General features: G+C 31.9%; 1 protein-coding gene across 1 annotated transcript; it reads left to right on the top strand.

Moving 5' to 3' along the window:
• The first annotated feature begins 6,435 nt into the window (after positions 1-6,435).
• LOC145010517 (uncharacterized) lies at positions 6,436-7,170 on the top strand. Its single transcript, XM_078969050.1, has one exon. The coding sequence runs from the start codon at positions 6,436-6,438 to the stop codon at positions 7,168-7,170; it is 735 nt and encodes a 244-aa protein (XP_078825176.1).
• The last annotated feature ends 5,639 nt before the right edge of the window (positions 7,171-12,809 follow it).

The raw sequence follows: 12,809 nt of genomic DNA, 5'->3' as shown, positions 1-12,809 counted from the left end.
CCGTAGGTAGACCTAACTTTTCAACCATGGAAGTACTTGCAACGTTAGTACAACTCCCACCATCAATTATAACACTACATACCTTGCCTTGAACATAACAACGAGTATGAAATATATTCTCCCTTTGGGCATCGTCTCCCTCCTTGGATTGAATGTTTAGAGTTCGTCTTGCAACCAACAAATCACCTTGAACAGCCACCTCTTCATCATCACTATAATCTTCCAGTGAAACTATAGAATCTGATTCATCCGTTTCGATCTCGCCATTTTCTCTAATCACCATGGTAAGCTTATTTGGACATTGACTCGCAATATGACCCCTTCCTTGACACTTGAAACACTTTATGTCACGATTCCTAAGAGTAGAAGAATCAGTTTTTCCTTTTGAAGAGTTTGTTGTTTTAGGATCAAATTTGGAATTAAAAGAAGAAGTAGGTGTATTTTCTAATTTTTTTGAAGTACTAGCCTTCCAAGTGTTATTTCGAGACCTGCCACATCTTTTTAATTGGTTTTCAATTTTAACAGCCATATGGACCATGTCTTCAATTTCAACATAATGTTGCATCTCAACGCGGTCACGAATTTCAAGATTTAGGCCATTTAAGAATCTGGCCATGGTTGCCTCAGGATCCTCCTCAATATTGGCACGAACCATCATAACCTCCATTTCTTAGAAGTAATCATCAACACACTTGCTGCCTTGTTTTAAGCTTTGAAGTTTATTGTGGAGATCACGAAAGTAATGACTTGGCACAAACCGTCTTCGCATGACACTCTTCATTTCATCCCATGTCTCAATAGGCCTTTCTCCATTTCTCCGTCGAGTGATTAGAAGTTGATCCCACCATGTTAGTGCATAATCAGAAAACTCAATTACGGCTAGTTTTACCTTCTTAGAGTTGGAATATTCATGTCAATCAAATATGAACTCCACTTTTGTCTCCCATTCAATGTACGCGTCCGGGTCTGATTTGCCTTTGAAAGAAGGAACTTTCATCTTAATAGAACTTAAATTGTCATCTCTTCGTGACCTCCTTCTATTTGGTCGCCTTTCAGGTTCCCAACCATCATCCTCCTCTTCCCCGTTAGAAACCTGTGATAATGCTCGAGATCGAGTTCTTTGTACTTGTGCCTCCATTCAGTCCATTCTTTCATGTACTTGGTTAAATTCAGTTGTCATCAAATGTCGCATCTCATCCATCATAGCTTGAACTTGAAGGTTTGGTGGGGGGTTTTGATCACCCATCTTATATTTCTGCCAAACAAAAAAATAATAATAAATTACTTCCTCCCAACACGCGCTCACGTGTTTCTCTCAAAAATAGTTCACTCAACCCTCGTGTATCCCTCGAATGGCTTTTACGCTCTTTTAGTCTCACCACACAGCCTTTACCACTCCCTTTTAACTCTTAAAGTTCTAAACAAACTAAAAAAACAATTATCAAATTTGAACTTGTAGCCTTGAGAAATTCAAACTTACCAAAGAACTCAAAAGAAATTGTATCCAAATTAAAGTAACCTCAATACACGAAAAGAAAGCCAAACAAACTTGGCTTTGCTAATGATGAAGCAAACAATGGGTTATTATTATTTTTTTTTTTGAAAAAAAAAACTTGGAATTCAAAGTGACTTTATAGAAAAAAAGGCTTTACTTGTTCCTCCTCTTCTTTCTTTCTTTTTTTGTTTTTTTTTTCTTTGTAATTCTTTTTTTTTGTAAATATTTTTTTTTGCTTTTTTTTTCTCTCTCTCTCTTTTTTTTTTTTTGCTTCTTTTTTTTTTCCTTTGATTTTTTTTGAGAAAACTAATAGCCAAATAAAAACATAAAGGAAACAAAAGAAATGTAGAATATAGAAGTTTGACAACTTAGAAATTCAAAAGTCGCTAGTAAGAACCTTGACAACTTGTGACAAGACCCGCTACCAATATGCATCTTAGAACTCAAGTAATCAAGAAAAAAAACAAAATAGATATGCAACACAAAGAATAGGCTCTGATACCAAATGATGTGATCTCACCCAAAAATTGAGGTTTGAACACATTTCGCCCGATCGTTCTTTTGGTTGCAGAATTGTAAAAAACAAAGGTGGAAACCGCGACCCGTTGTCTATAAAGAGACAAGAACCTTGGTATAAAACGCCACAATCAACCCACCAAATTGATTGATAAGTTTGAACGCCACAAGCTATGAAAACCTGATAAGTTCTAAAGTTCACAAAGAACGAAAAGAGTTAAAAACTCACAAATTGTATTCAAACTTGATTGATTTCAAATGGATACAAATGCCACATTTTTATAGTATGGGAAGAGCACCTAAAGAGCCATGAATTAAAGAAGTGTCTTTAATTTAAGGCATTTAACCCCCAAGTTTAAAACTATGAACCTAGACATGGTTTATCACAAGGTTCATGTAATCTAAGACCCTTTTATCTCCCCAACACTTATTTAGGATATATAAAAACAAAAATTACATAATAAAATATAGAAAAAACGAAATGGGCTTATAAAGGCTCTTATTGGATCTTGTAAATCACTCTTGGACTTGAATTATGGTAATCCAACTTTGATTGGGTCCAATGGGTCTCCATGCACTTTCTTGAGTACAAACTTCTCTAATCAATCCATTTAAAGCCTCTTTGAATGCTTTAGCTCGTGCCCTCGTAACTGGTCCATCTGGCATTTGAATTGGATCTTTTGTTGACAGATGTGGGTTTGCATCATTCCCCTCCTCTTAAAAAGGATTTGTCCTCAAATCAGAACCTACATCAAAAGGAGCTAGATCAGTGACATTGAAAGTTGCACTAACATTATACTCACCCCGTAGGTCCAATTTTTATGCATTGTCATTGATACGCTCTAAATCTTGGAAAGGACCGTCCCCTCTTGGAAGCAATTTTGAACGTCGTTGGGCTGGAAATCGTTCTTTTCTCATATGTAACCAAACCCAATCACCAGGTTCAAAAATCATCTTGCGTCGCCCCTTTATTCGCTTGTTTTGAATATTGCTCCGTTCTTCTTTCTATATTTAGTCTTGCTTTCTCATGTATCTGTTTCACAAATTCAGTCTTTTTGTTTCCATCTAAGTTAACCTGCTCAGGAAAAGGCAAAGGTGATAAATCCAAAGGAGTCAAAGGATTAAAATCGTATACAATTTCAAATGGTGACATTTTTGTAGCAGAATGAGTGGCACGATTGTATGCAAACTCAACATGTGGCAAACAATCCTCCCATTTTTTAATGTTCTTCTATATTAAAGCCCTCAACAAAGTGGACAAGGTCCTATTCACCACTTCTGTTTGATGGATGGACTGGACTTACGGTGGAGGGAGCAATAACAGGAGGTAGTGACGGTGGTGGTTTGGGGAAACGACAGGGAGGTGGCAGTTTACTGTTGTTGCCTTCGCTTCTTCCTTCTATTGGTAATTCCGACATAAGGGGGGATGGGAGGAGGTGGCGGGATTCGTTTTTGAGTGTTATATCATCAAAGTAAAGGTGGTGGTGATGATTTATTGGTGGAGAAAGGGTTGTGCAGTGGAGGTTTGAAGGTGGTAATAGGTGGCTGGTGGTGGTTGTTCTCTTACTTTTCTTAGCAGAAACAGTGAGGGAATGTGGGGGGGGGGGGGGTGTTGGGTGATCAAGAAGTGGTTAAAAGGTGGTGTATGGGTGGTAGAGTTGTGGTTTAGGGTGGTGGTGTTGGGTAGTTATGGAGCAACCTGAGAGAGAGAGAGAGAGAGAGAGATAGATAGATAGATAGATAAATAGATAGATAGATAGATAAATAGATAGATAGATAGATAGATAGATAGATAGATAGATAGATTGATTGATTGAGAGTGGACCTTTAGAGAAGAAAGTTGGGATTTGTGTGTTCTAATTGAGGTGGTATGAGCTTGTTTTAATAGTAGAAGAGAGATACATACGTCCTAGCAAGGTCTTGCTTCCAACTAGGATTTGTACGACTCTGTATAGACTTGCACTCAAGAAGAAGAGGGAGGAAAAATAAAGAGTCGCCTGGGATGATACAAGGAAGGAACATATCAGATTTCTGGCCTCTTAAGTCACATGTGGGCCCTACATAGGGTTATACCCCCATTAAATGCCCATAAACAATCCAAATTGGGTGCATCGGGATCCAAAAGTCGATTTTTTTTTCGAAAAACCGTTAGATAGAGTTTAATTCAAGGATTCCGGAATATAAAACATATTAAATTTTGGAGTTATGGATCGTCGGAAAATTTCGTTTGAAGTTTCACGTCTAAACGACTCGCGGTGTCTGTTTTCGCGATTTTTGTTTAAAATATTTTGAGTGTGAAATTACATAATAGACTATAGCCTAAGTTCAAAAACGTTCTCGGAAATCCTGTCGGAAAAGCGTAAGTGCCTCAACGGATCTATTCGGTTTTGCGCGATTAAAGAAAATCAGTGTTTTACCGTCTGTTTTCTTAAAACTATCGTATATTTTGCATACGAACTCCGTTTTGGATGTTCTTTACATTTTCAGAAACAGGAGAACATGATCTATAATATTTTAATGTTTGTTTTGCTCAAAACTACTTAATGCAAAAAATTCAGTTTTTCAAACGCATTAATTAGCGTTGCCGTTTAAGCAGTTTGATTTAGTTGACAGTTTATACAAGTGATGTATCATCTACCATCATATAATAATTGAAAATTTATTTATTTTATTTTAGATGCACTAAAACTCAATAAGTCACATTATCACGAGATTCACAGTGAATTGGTCAACTATAATTTCTGCCCTAAATTCCGAGATATCACATTAAGTTAGTAGTCCGGTGGAAGAGGATGCTTTCTTATTGATTGAAGACTAAGGTTTCAATCTTCCAAAATACATTTCCCCAACACACTTAGTCATTTCTTTTTTCTGTAAAATAAGAGAGGTTTGCTCTTATGTGACTTGCCACGTAATATGCACATATGTGAGATGAGCTAGTCAGTGTCATATAAGTTGAGGGTGATCAGGTAAACCGTTTAAATGGTAAAATAACAAAACAATTTTTTTTCAATTAAATAAAAAAGGCTTGATATTATATGACTTGTCACGTCATATGCACGTCAGTAAGATGAGCTAGCCAGCACCATATGAGCTGGGAGGAACGGGTAAACCGGCTAAATGAATGGGTAAACCGACTAAATGATTAAAAAAAAAAAAAAAAAAAAAAAAAAAAAACTTTGTAGATCCTAGGCATGAAAACCAAATATCTAAAAAAAAATATCAAAGTTAAAGACGTTTATGTCAAAAGGCCTTTATAACATTTCTTTTCTTGTTCCTCGTTCATCTTCATATCATCCCGAAATGGGGGATCTATGACGAGTTTAATGGGCTAAAAAGTGGGGATGTAGCATTGAATGAGGTAAAAATGCATTGTAGCTAGAGTTTATTGAATGGAGAGTTCAATTTCCATAGAACCGTGTAATGCTATTTTTTTATATATTTTTTTCAATTTAATATAACAATTTCTATTGAAAATAACAATTTTTTTCCAACAAACAAACTATATATTATTATTATTATTTGACTTATACTTTATTTTAATTTATATTCATAATTTAGGTTATATAGTTACTTCATGCTTTTTTTATTTTAAAATATAAAAAAATTACAAATATTAAAAATATTTTAAAAAAATAACATCTTATTTAATGTATTATTGGTAACTTTTAATTTTTAGATTGTAATCTTTAATTAATATTTAGTAATTGTAATTTTGAATTTCAAATTAATGTAATACTCTAGTTTTATTTACTAATATTATTTATAAAAAAAAAAAAATTGGAACGTGACAATCCATTGAACTTTCAAGAGTTTAATTAAATACAGAGTTTAATATATTAAATTGTATATTTAATGGAACGTTGATTAGGCTATCTTCAATGGTAGTTTAATTGGGAGTTTAATGGAGAGTTTAATCCCATTAAACTCAAAATCCTCATTGTGGGTTAATGATATGACACTCAATAGAATGAGGAGTTCAATCCCCATTGAACTCCACATTCTCTCTCCTCTCACACACATAGTGGCAATCCATTAAATTGTATTGGTTTAATGGAGTGTAAAGTTTAATAGGTAAAATTGTATTGTGAGTGGAATGTACATGTGGCAATCCATTCAATTCATTTGAGTTCAATGTATTGAAGATAGCTTTAGTTTAATTAAATATAAAGTTTAATATGTTAAATTGTATAGTTAATAGAAGGTTGATATAGAAATTAAACTCTTATGAGTTAAATTGGAAAATATTCTCTGACAACAAGCTTTGTATATCTTCTTCTCCATGTTTTTCATAACCAAAGTACCTATGCAACTATTTGCTTGACAATAATTCTTATTGTTCTTCAACTTTTACAAGAGAAAAATCATTGAACAAAACCTATGCAGAATCTTTCTATCTTCCAATACCAAACAAATAAATCGCCATGGACATCTTCTCTACAGAGAACTTAAGCTCCAGTCCAACTGCAGCTACTCCTCGAATCTCGTTCTCACATAATCTCAATAACTCCCTCATTGAAAGCTACCCATATCGATCCAATTCCAGTCCAGATTTCGACTTTTGCTTTACCAGTGTTTCCATCCAAAATGAAGCTTCTTCTGCTGATGAACTTTTTAGCAATGGCTTAATCCGTCGCTATAACAGTGAAGAGAATATCTTGCTCGACAAAAATTCTTCCGCTTTGAAACATGTTACTTCCGCCACAACTAATCAGTTATGGATGGAAGAAAAGCCGAAAGAAGTTCTTTTTGTAGAAGGGTCTGAAGGAAAGCACTCGAAATCCTTTTGGAGGATCAAGAGAAGTAGCAGTCTTCATTGTGAGAGCACGAAACCGAAGAGTTCATTTTGGTCATCACTGCCACTTCTATCTCGAAGTAACTCAACTGGATCTATGATGAAAGTCGATCGTCAGAACAAGCAGAATACCTCCCAAAAGCAAAGCAATAAGAACTCGTCAATGACAGTTGTGAGTAATAATAATGGTTATTCGTCAATGAAGCCGCCATTGAAGAGGAACTATGGACGAGGATATGACTATGGGATTCGAGTCAGTCCAGTTCTTAATATGCCACCTCCTTTCATTTCCAAAAGTGTTGCGAATATCTTGGGATTAGGTTCTTTGTTTCGTCATGTCAGTGATCACAAGACCAAGAAATGATTATGGTAAATCCCATTTCCATAACTACAAATAAACCCAGTAAGTATGCTTGTTTAAGCATTAATGAAATAAGATCACATATATATTCATTTATAAGTATATTAACCTTTCTTCCTTTTTTAAGAGATTATGATTTATCTCATATTAGTTTTATTACTACTTAGTCTGCAGGCATATAAATGATCTTGGACCAGTTTATCATATGATCCAAACCAACCTATTTTTATATAAGGGGGAAAATTACCAAAGTACAACCATATAATCTTAATATATTACCATTTATATGGCATAAAACCTAAACCAAACGTGACAGTAGAGTACTTTATAGGATTTTAATTTGTGAAACATTACGTAAAATATGTTGAATCTTGACCGATTTAAATAACATTTAAATTGTTCCATTATGAGGTTATGAAACAGCCTATACGTTGTATTATTATTATTTTTTTTAATGTTGACAGTTATTTGGGTTTATAAATTATATAAACAAGTTTAAACTTATGTAAACTTTCAAATTTAAATAAGTCAAACATTAATTAGTTCTTTTAATAAGTCATGCTCGATGTTGGGTTCGGTTGAAACTTGATAATTTAAATTGTTTAATTAAACACATAAACTAGAACCAACCCATAGAAGCTATAGCTCTCGGCGAATGTACACCGCCCCACCAGCTCGGTATGCGACTTCAACCGTCCCACTCGACATTATTATGACACCTTTTCTCTTGTCTACACAAAATGGACGAACACAAACAAACAAAGTAGTAACGGTCTAACGGAGTTTGACGCTTTGCTCGATATTTTGAAATGCAAATTGGCAAAATAATTGAAAATGATACAATTATGGTATACCAAACTCTTAAAATAATAAAGTATTTTACTAATCTATTATCAAAAATCATTTTCATTACACATCGTATTTTCTGGCACTATTTTAAAATTATTAATAATAAAGTATCGAATGTGATATGACATTAGTAAACAACACTATTTTTTTATTTTATCAAATGATGATATTTACAAGATAGCTAAAAAATTTGGTGGTTTATGTTTTGTTTTTTTTTAACGGCAATTAAGTATATTAGCACAAAAAAATGACTTGAATGAGGAGTTCAAGTCAAATACAAAAAAAGTTCGATAAAGATTACATAACATAAAAGACCAATCAATATTACAAAATTTAGACATATTCTTAATTCAATTGAAATGTTAATTCTAACATTATCGGTCTCAAGGATAATAGATTGCCTTTTAGTGTCTTAATCCTTTTTTTTTGACAATTAATCCTTCTTTAATATCATATTTAATAAAATTTAGTTATCATCAAATTAATAAAACTTCCTTACATTTTTATATTCTAATTAATTAAATTTGTATTAAAACATACCACTTTAATGTCTAAATTAAATGAGTATATATTATTTTTTCTAAACATGTTGAAAGTATAACTTTTATTATTTAATAAAATGTTGTTTTAAATAAAAATATATTCTAATTGGGAATTTATGGACTTATCATTTCCTTCCGTTAAAATTGTATATTAAGTTGTTAAAAAAATATAAAATATATGAGTATAATAAGTGTGAGGATATTACTAAAAGTATAATAATAAAAACAAATTAACATAGTCACAGTATTTTGTTTTTTTATGTAAAAGGTAGTGGATTGCATTGAAGATGAATTATTGTTTATATCCTCACACTTATTATGGACTTATGGACTTATCATTTCCTTCCGTTAAAATTGTATATTAAGTTGTTAAAAAAATATAAAATAAAAATATATTCTAATTGGGAATTTATGGACTTATCATTTCCTTCCGTTAAAATTGTATATTAAGTTGTTAAAAAAATATAAAATATATGAGTATAATAAGTGTGAGGATATTACTAAAAGTATAATAATAAAAACAAATTAACATAGTCACAGTATTTTGTTTTTTTTTTATGTAAAAGGTAGTGGGTTGCATTGAAGATGAATTATTGTTTATATCGTTTTTATACAAAAATAGTGCAATATATATAATCGAGCTGCCCTACCTATAACCAATGTGCACATTTATAAGCGTGAAAATGTGTAAAATGAACATGTAATTTTGGTGCCACACTTTTGAGTTTTGAATGTATAAAAAGTGTTTGTAATTAAAGTGTGGAGAATAGACGATTTGTCATATTTAAAAACGTAAAGACTTGAAAGCTTCTTGTCAGTTGTCACACGTAATTTCTCCATGAAACAATTTCTATATAGTTTAGAAATTTCTGAATTTGACTATAAAAAGGTTAAAATACAAAAATAATCTAAAAGGAAGGGTTTAGTTTTTAAACCATGTACCAAATTATGTATATGGACAGAGAGACAGGATTTTAAAATAATAATGTTTTTGATCGTAATGAAATATTCAAATAATAATAAGCTTACAGCGTAGTAAGATGTAAATAAAATATTAGTTTTTCATATTTTTTAAGTTATCCACAAATATATAATAATTTGGGTCAATATGTTAGAATAACCAAGTTTCAATACATCCTTTGCGACATGGTGCATACTAAAAAAACCGTCAAAAAGTAAGGTTGTACCTTTACTCAATGTCATGATCCTTCACAACAAGAATTCGGAGTATTAGGGACGACGCTTTTTGGGACGACAAAATCAATAGCGGCGACACCAGACTTGACGCGCTATATGTCGCCGCTAAAACCCCACTGTCGTCGCTATTAGCGGTATCGCTAAAGATAACCACCGGTGATCCGTCGGAGATACGCTACTTTCAATCGTGACCCTTGGTTTGGCAAGTAATCCAACGGATAGGGTTTGTTCCTGTGATAAGGCATTAGAGACGACACCTTTAGCGGCGACATGTCGCCGCTAAAGGGGGCGATCCGTTGACGCAGCCTTAGATGAAATCTGGCCCTACAATTCCAACCAAATCCAACGGTTGGTAATCGCCAAAAAGTGCGCGTATGATTCCCTCCATTTTGTCGCCGCAAATAGCCACATGTCGCCGCTAATAGTTTAGCCCTTTATGTTCCAGTTCATCTTCCCCAGACGAACGTTCCTCTCCTTTCTTTCACACCACCGGCGATCTACAGTTTCTGTGGCGACTCCCAACGCTCTCCACCGCTGATTGGGCTACAAACCCTTCTGCCACCGCCGATTGTCCTCCAAAACCGAGTCTCACCGGCGGTATAACCTCCAAAGCGACTGCCACCTCCAATTCCGACGGGACCTTCGATTTCGTGCTCATATCTCCGGTAAGGTTAGTTTTCAGGACCCAATTGTGTTTGCATTTCACATTAACACCACCGATTCTTATTTGAAGTGATTTTTTTTTTTGGTTCCAGCAGCTTCACCACTGTCTAGCTTTCATTTTGCTGGCAAAAATAGGTTAGTTTGATTAGTTTCAATTGATGGAAACTGTAAAATTATTTATTTTGAAGTTGTGTTGTGAAATGGTTTATGAAGCTGTGAATGTGAATGATGTGAAATGGTTTATGAAGCTGTGACTGTGAATGATTATTTTGAAGCTGTGAATCTGTGAAATTTGTGAAATTTATTATGAAGTTGTGAAATTGATTTTGAGTGTGAACTGTGAAATTATGAATTTGATTATTTTGATTTCTTTGGATTGATATAAACTAAAAGCTGTGAATTTTTTTTTTTTTTCAATTGTTTGAATGTGTGTTTCAGTTGATTAATTTGATATGTTTTGTACGAATTGAGTAGTTTATATATATTCACTTGTTGATCATGTATGAGTTGATGAATTTATATGTGAAATTGATATATATATATATATATATATATATATATATATATATATATATATATATATATATATATATATATATATATATATATATATATATATTTGTGAAACTATTGTACGTTCATCATGAATTTGTATGTAAAATTTAAGAATATTCATATGATTATTAGAAAATATTTTATTCTTTATTAAAAGAATAAAATAAATACATCATAATAGATAATTTTTTTCTACAAGTTAATGAAGAAACATTCGTAAAAAAGGTTTTTAAAAGAAAAAGAAAAAAGCCATAATAAACTAATTAAATAAATAATAAATGTATAATATCATTTAAAGTAAAATTTAATAATAAAAAAAATTAAAAATTAAAACGCTATGCTAAATCTACTAAGTTATAATTAATCAAAATAGAAGACTAAAAACAAAAATAAGTTGATAAATCAAAATTGATCAAAAATGTTATAAAAAGAAAAAGAAGAAGAATAATAATAAACCATAATAAACTAATTAAATATATAATATCATTTAAAGTAAAACTTAATAATAAAAAAATTAAAAATTAAAATGCTACGCTAAATCTACTAAGTTATAATTAATCAAAATAGAAGACTAAAAACAAAAATAAGTTGATAAATCAAAAGTGGTCAAAAAGGTTTTAAAAACAAAAAGAAGAAGAATAATAATAAACCATAATAAACTAATTAAATAAATAACAAACATATAATATCATTTAAAGTAAAATTTAATAATAAAAAAATTAAAAGTTAAAACGTTACGCTAAATCTACTATAATTAATCAAAATAGAAAAAAAAACAAAAATAAGTTGATAAATCAAAATTGGTCAAAAAGGTTTTAAAAAGAAAAAGAAGAAGAATAATAATAAACTAATTAAATAAATAACAAATATATAATATCATTTAAAGTAAAATTTAATAATAAAAAAAAAATTAAAAGTTAAAACGCTACGCTAACTCTACTAAGTTATAATTAATCAAAATAGAAAAATAAAAACAAAAATAAATTGACAAATCAAAATATGAAAAAAAAAACGATGATATAAATAACAAATATATATATTATCGTTTAAAGTATCATGCTATAATAAAAAAAAAATTTAAGAAATATTTGATTGTTATAAATATTCAATCCAAATTTTACTTCTTGTAGAGTAAACACTAAAACCTAACTTATGTTTCAGTTGCAACATGTCTATTGATAAAACGTGGACTACTATTGAAAACCGTAACTCTACCTTGTTCCAACAAGGACTTGAATCTTTTCTCGAGAGGTCCAAACCACATGTCAATAACAAAGGTCAAATTAGATGACTGTGTAACAAATGTAATGTCAATAAATTTATACTACTAGCCATAATGAAATTCCATATACTTCAACATGGTTTTAGTCCACATTATATTATATGGAAGTATCACGGCGAAAATACAACTCACCCGGTTGTTGAAGACATACCGCGTAGTAATGAGATTGCCGATGTTATTGATGATGTTATGGGAGGTGTGATTGAAAATAATACCAACTGCAACGAAGGGAACCTAGATACAGACGGTAGAGGTGTTGATGTTGGATTTCAAAAACTGTTAGAGGAAGTCCAATTCAAATTATATCCTGGATGTTCGTTTTCGTCCCTTGACTTTTTAGCAAAGCTGATGCATATCAAGGTGATCAACAAATGGACTGATAGTTCATTCGATCAGCTTCTTGAGTTGTTACAAACTGCATTTCCTGAACGAAACAGGGTCCCCCCGTCACATTACGAAGCAAAAAAGACACTTAAAAAGATCGGCTTAGGTTATGAGTCAATACACGTATGTAAAAATGACTGCTTTCTTTTCTGGAAAGAGCATGAGTTGTT

Source organism: Lactuca saligna, chromosome 8 (genome assembly GCF_052625555.1).
Source record: "Lactuca saligna cultivar CGN05327 chromosome 8, ASM5262555v1, whole genome shotgun sequence".
NCBI classification, from domain to species: domain Eukaryota; kingdom Viridiplantae; phylum Streptophyta; class Magnoliopsida; order Asterales; family Asteraceae; genus Lactuca; species Lactuca saligna.
The sequence above is the reverse complement of the archived record's forward strand: the minus strand, read 5'-3'. Positions and strand labels throughout refer to the sequence as shown.

Bases quoted from the DNA above. Each gene is read 5' to 3' on its own strand.
- LOC145010517 (XM_078969050.1), top strand. From the start codon at position 6,436: ATGGACATCTTCTCTACAGAGAACTTAAGCTCCAGTCCAACTGCAGCT.